General features: G+C 35.4%; 1 protein-coding gene across 1 annotated transcript in view; it reads left to right on the top strand.

The window, feature by feature from the left end:
- LOC106881592 (uncharacterized) overlaps positions 1–6,024 on the top strand; it is a 158,543-nt gene that overhangs the window by 118,686 nt on the left and 33,833 nt on the right. The window contains exons 60-63 of the mRNA XM_052977128.1: positions 533–589; positions 1,348–1,401; positions 3,944–3,997; positions 5,393–5,446. Coding sequence (XP_052833088.1) covers positions 533–589; positions 1,348–1,401; positions 3,944–3,997; positions 5,393–5,446 — 219 coding nt within the window. The remainder of the gene's footprint in view (positions 1–532; positions 590–1,347; positions 1,402–3,943; positions 3,998–5,392; positions 5,447–6,024) is intronic.

Below are 6,024 nucleotides of genomic sequence, written 5' to 3'. Positions count from 1 at the left end.
CTACTGTAGCCTCGGGCCGTCCAAAGCCTTGTGAGTGCATTTGGTAGACGGAAACTGAAAGAAGCCCGTCGTATATATGTATATATATGTGTGTGTTTGTGTGTCTGTGTTTGTCCCCCCAACATCACTTGACAACCAATGCTGGTGTGTTTACGTCCCCGTAACTTAGCGGTTCGGCACAAAGAGACCGATAGAATAAGTACTAGGCTTCCAAAGAATAAGTCCTGGGGTTGATTTGCTCGACTAAAGGCGGTGCTCCAGCATGGCCGCAGTCAAATGACTGAAACAAGTAAAAGAGTAAAGATTTTAGCACTAAGAAAAAAAAAATAATTGGATATAATATAAAGAAAAATATAACATTGAATATAACATTGAATATAACATTGAATATAACATTGAATATACTTCAATCCAGAGATTTCTCTTCAGCTACTATCCATGAAGTACTACCATATAAACATGCTTATTTCTGTTAAAAAAAAACAAAGACATCAACTTATTTAACAACATTTTACTTTTTCCACATTAACAGCTTCAGTACATCCTTCCTCCATTGTAACTTCACAACCAGTTACACCTCATACAACAGGTAAAGTATGTAACCATAGGAATATGTTCAAATTTTCTTTTTATATATATATATATATATATATTGAATTTCTCTAAATGTCATTTAAAACCCAAACTGATTATTCTTTCCCATAAATCTCTGCCGCCTCCGGCACCGAGACCATGGTTTCCATTGTTGTGCTTAAAGTTATAGTTTCTCATAAAACACAGTTGATTGCATTATATTTACCTGCATAAAAGAAAAGACGTATCAAATGTTTCGTAAAACTGAAAAATCAATAGGACTTTAAAAACATTCTGTAGCTCTGTATCCACATATGTATGCAAGTGTGTGTTTGTGTTGTTAAGTAACATAAAATGTGTGTGTGTGTGTGTGTGTGTGCATGGAGATGTATTCCTATTTTTTCAATATTGTGTCACAGAAGCATTCACAGAAGGAAAAATAAAAATTGCATATAATTCAATTCTGTGATTTCTGTTCAACTGCTATTCATCAAGTACTATCAGATATCCCTTTAGCATTTAAACCGGCTATATCCGGCCAAAAGTATTCTGCCTATTCTATGTTCAAACTGGCCAGATCTGGTCTCTCACACCAACCCTACAATATCGTTTTAAAAATTAACAGCTACCTCATCAAAATCTCATAGCTACGAGTTAATGCATGATTAGTTCAAAACAATGTGGATAAAAAAGCATTAATTATGGCAGAATAATGTGAACACTAAAGGGATATACATGCTTATTTAACAACATTTTACTCTTTCTACATTTCAGAATATCCTTCTTCCTTCATTGTAACTTCACAACCAGTTACATTTCATTCAACAGGTAAAATATTTAACCATATGAACCATTTCTTCAAATACTTTCTTTATATATAGAACTTCTATAAGTGCTATTTAAAACCTAAACAGATTATTCTTGACCATTTCTTACCCTTTAAGACTACACTTGTAGAAATTATGTTACTAATCATCATTTTGGTTTTCTGTGAATGTGCAAAGTATTTAAATGATATTTTATTTACATACATGCATACAAACACATACATGATTACATACCTACACACCCAGTCTTGATGTAAAATAATTTTGAATTTATAACAACTCAAGGAAATAAATCCATCTGACAACCATAATAGAATTGTAAGTATAGCTATGTTGAATTTTGTTCATCTTCTGTGCAATAACATTTTTTTTTTAATTCATCCACTGATATCCAAAATGTGACATTTAAGTGTTCGGACTACATTGGAACTGAAAATAACTGAATTATGTTAAATTTGCAAAGCTTTGATTCCCAGGGCATATGTTTTCTGTAAGTTTTGTAAATTCAAAATTATTTCAGAGGAGCATAGCTGACCGTTTAGTATTAAAAATGCACGTGTATGGCTCTTTGACTTTAAAAATTTGCTTCACAACCATGTTATTTCTTGGTTGGATCTACTGCATGGTACATTACACCAGTGTTTTCTTCTGTTGCCTCAAGCCAAACAATGTCTTTTAAATTAATTTTATAGTTAGAAACTTTATGTGTGTGTATGTGTGATCGTAATAATGATGATCATCATCGCCATTTCATGTGCACTTGCCATGCTAATATGTGCTGGGTGGTTTGACAGGAATCAATAGGTCAGAGGATAGCATCTTATTCCATTTTCTCTGTTCTGACATAGTTTCTGTGTCTGGATACTTTTCCAACCACTTTACCGAGAGTATTGAGTGCTTTTTTGTATCACCTGCATGAACCCATTAACTCACAGTACTAAAACAGCCTCCTTTGACTGCATGGAAAATGACACTGTTTAAATGATTTTCAATAAAAATTAGCTCTGATCCACCTGTTGGCCATATTGCACCACACTGCCATATCTTTAACTCCCCTATGTTCCTGCAAAGCAATCTTGTTCCCATGCTTCAATTTCATTGTAGGACATATCTGTCTGGAATGGGAGAATTAAAAGGAGCTGCTTTTGTCTGACTATAATATTCACAGCCACATTTTGACTGTTTTCTTGTAGCAACTCCTTAACCCAGTTAAACATTTCGATCTTGTTAACTCCTGAAACCATTACTCTTTTACTCTTTTACTTGTGGCCATGCTGGATCACCGCTAAGTTACAGGGACGTAAACACACCAGCACCGGTTGTCAAGCGATGCTGGAGGGACAAACACAGACAAACAAACATACACACATACATACATATATATATATATATATATAAGACAGGCTTCTTTCAGTTTCCGTCTACCAAATCCACTCACAAAGCTTTGGTCAGCCAGAGGCTTTAGTAGGAGACACTTGCCCAAGGTGCCATGCAGTGGGAATGAACCCGGAACCATGTGGTTGGTAAGCAAGCTACTTACCACACAGCCACTCCTGCACCTGCATTGGTTATATTTTTCTTGTAAATTTTCATCCTATTTTTTTGTCATCTGTCAATGCTCTTTCTATGCAATACAGCAATATATCCATGCAATTTGCAAATTTTCTGACAGATGCACATCGATGTTTAAAACTTCCCTCTTAATTAACCTGTTAATTCTCTCAGAAATTTTCTGCCGCCTCGCAGATCTTTATTCTTGCAGCAATTACCTTCGATCGACTCTTGACTCTGTTATTCACTACTTCATCATCATCATGAGCATCATCGTTTAACATCTGCCTTCCATGCCAGCATGGGTGGGGCGGTTTGACAGGAGCTGGCCAGGTAGAAAACTGCACCAGACTTCTGTGACTGTTTTGGCAGGATTTCCATGCTTGTGCCAGATAATGATATGCATGGGTGTAAATTCATCTATATCTTTGGGGCTATATTTATCCCCATTAAAACATGGATGTCCTGTTAGAACAAGCAATACTGTGACGGATACCATGAGAGAAACTCTTGTATTAACTTTTTGTGCAAAATGCAGTCTTGTTTATATCACTAGGGAGGAGATAAATCCCTGCTGCCTCCAGCACCGAGACCATGGTTTCCATTGTTGTGCTTAAAGTTACAGTCTCTCATAAAACACAGTTAATTGCATTATATTTATCTGCATTAAAAGAGAAGATGTATCTACTTTCTAGTAAAACTGAAGCTAAAAACTTGTGGTAGGTTCTCTATCCACAATTGTATGTAGTGTGTGCGTAAGAGAGAGAGAGAAAGACTGTGTGTGTGTAAATACATTTGTATTTTTTCTTATATCTTTTCACAGAGACTTAAGCACTTAGAGAAATATAAAATTGAATATAATCCATTTCTGTGATTTCTCTTCAACTGCTGTTCATCAAGTACTATCATATAAACATGTTTATTTTTGATATAAAAAAAAAAAACAAAGACATCAACTTATTTAACAACATTTTACTCTTTCCATATTTCAGAATATCCTTCTTCCTTCGTTGTAACTTCACAACCAGTTACACCTCAAACAACAGGTAAAGTATCTAACTATAGGAATAATATGTCCAAATGTTTTCTTTATAGATAGAACATCTATAAGTGCTATTTAAAAACCTAAACAGATTATTCTTGACCATTTCTTATACTTTAAGACTACACTTGTAGAAATCATGTTACTAATCATCATTTTGGTTTTCTTTGATTGTGCAAAGTATTTAAATGATATTTTATTTACATACATGCATACAAACACATACATGATTACATACCTACACATTCAGTCTTGATGTAAAATAATTTTGAATTTATTGTGGTGTGTGCGTACAAGTTGCCCTTTTTCCCCTTCCGGTCGACTCGCCCTTCCGGTCAGCCTCCCCAGACACTGACGTCATACCACATTTATAACAACTGAAGGAAACAAATCCAACTGACAACCATGATAGAATTCTAAGTATAACTATGTTGGATTTTGTTCATCTTCTGTGCAATAAGAACAACATATATCCTCTTTGTTGAATTCTTTTTTATACATCCACTGATATCCAAAATATGACATTTAATTGATCGGACAGTGGAGATGGAGTATATGTAATCTGGGTATACCCCCCCCCCCTTTTAAATTTTGTTTTTTTTTTTACGGAATCCTATGTTTTAGACCATGGAGAATCCGATTCTGAAAAAAAATTTTCAAAAATCTCAATTTCAAAATTTCGATTCCCCCCCCTCCCCCGGTTTTTATATAGATCCACAGGGTAAACCTAACCCTAACTCAAACCCTAACCCTGACCCTAACCCTAACCCTAACCCTAGACCTAACCCTAACACTAGTTTTATGAGATTTGGCTGTTATTTCTAGCATGTAAATAGCCTGCTTGGTGGGGGGGGGGGAATTGAAATTTTTCAAACAATTTTTTTTCAGAATCGGAATCTCCATAGCCTAAAACCTGGGATTCCGTAAAAAAAATTAATAAATAAGGGGGGGGGGAAGGTTCAGATCACATATAGTCTGTCTCCGATCGGATTACATTGGAACTGAAAATAACTGAATTATGTTAAATTTGCAAAGCTTTGATTCCCAGGGTATATGTTTTCTGTAAGTTTTGTAAATTCAAACTGAGAAGTCAGTAAAACTGACAAATTGACTGGCAACTAAAAACTTGTGGTAGGTTCTCTATCCACAATTGTATGTAGTGTGTGTGTGAGAGAGAGAGAGAGTGTTTGTGTGTGTGTAAATATATTTGTATTTTTTCTTAAATCTTTTCACAGAGACTTTAGCGCTTGGAAAAATATAAAATTGAATGCAATCCATTTCTGTGACTTCTCTTCAACTACTATTCAACAAGTACTATCATATAAACATGTTTATTTCTGTTAAAAAAAAACAAAGACATCAGCTTATTTAACGACATTTCACTCTTTCCACATTTCAGAATATCCTTCTTCCTTTGTTGTAACTTCACAACCAGTTACACCTAATACAACAGGTAAGGTATTTAACAACATGAACCATTTCTTCAAATATTTTCTTTATATATAGAACATCTGTGAGTGCTATTTAAAACCTAAACAGATTATTCTTGACCATTTCTTATACTTTAAGACTAAACTTGTAGAAATTATGTTACCAGTTATTATTTTGGTTTTCTGTGATAGTGCAAATTATTTGAATATTTTATTTACATGCATACATGATTACATACATACATACATTGTTGTTGTTGATGTTGTTGACACTCCGTCGCTTACGATGTCGAGGGTTCCAGTTGATCCGATCAACGGAACAGCCTGCTCGTGAAATTAACGTGCAAGTGGCTGAGCACTCCACAGACACGTGTACCCTTAACGTAGTTCTCAGGGATGTTCAGCGTGACACAGAGTGTGACAAGGCTGACCCTTTGAATTACAGGCACAACATAAACAGGAAGTAAGAGTGAGAGTAAGTTGTGGTGAAAGAGTACAGCAGGGTTCGCCACCATCCCCTGCCGGAGCCTCGTGGAGCTTTAGGTGTTTTCACTCAATAAATACTCACAACGCCCGGTCTGGGAATCGAAACCGTGATCCT

The sequence above is a fragment of the Octopus bimaculoides genome, chromosome 27 (assembly GCF_001194135.2).
Source record: "Octopus bimaculoides isolate UCB-OBI-ISO-001 chromosome 27, ASM119413v2, whole genome shotgun sequence".
Classification (NCBI taxonomy): domain Eukaryota; kingdom Metazoa; phylum Mollusca; class Cephalopoda; order Octopoda; family Octopodidae; genus Octopus; species Octopus bimaculoides.
This window is presented reverse-complemented; position numbering and strand designations above follow the sequence as displayed.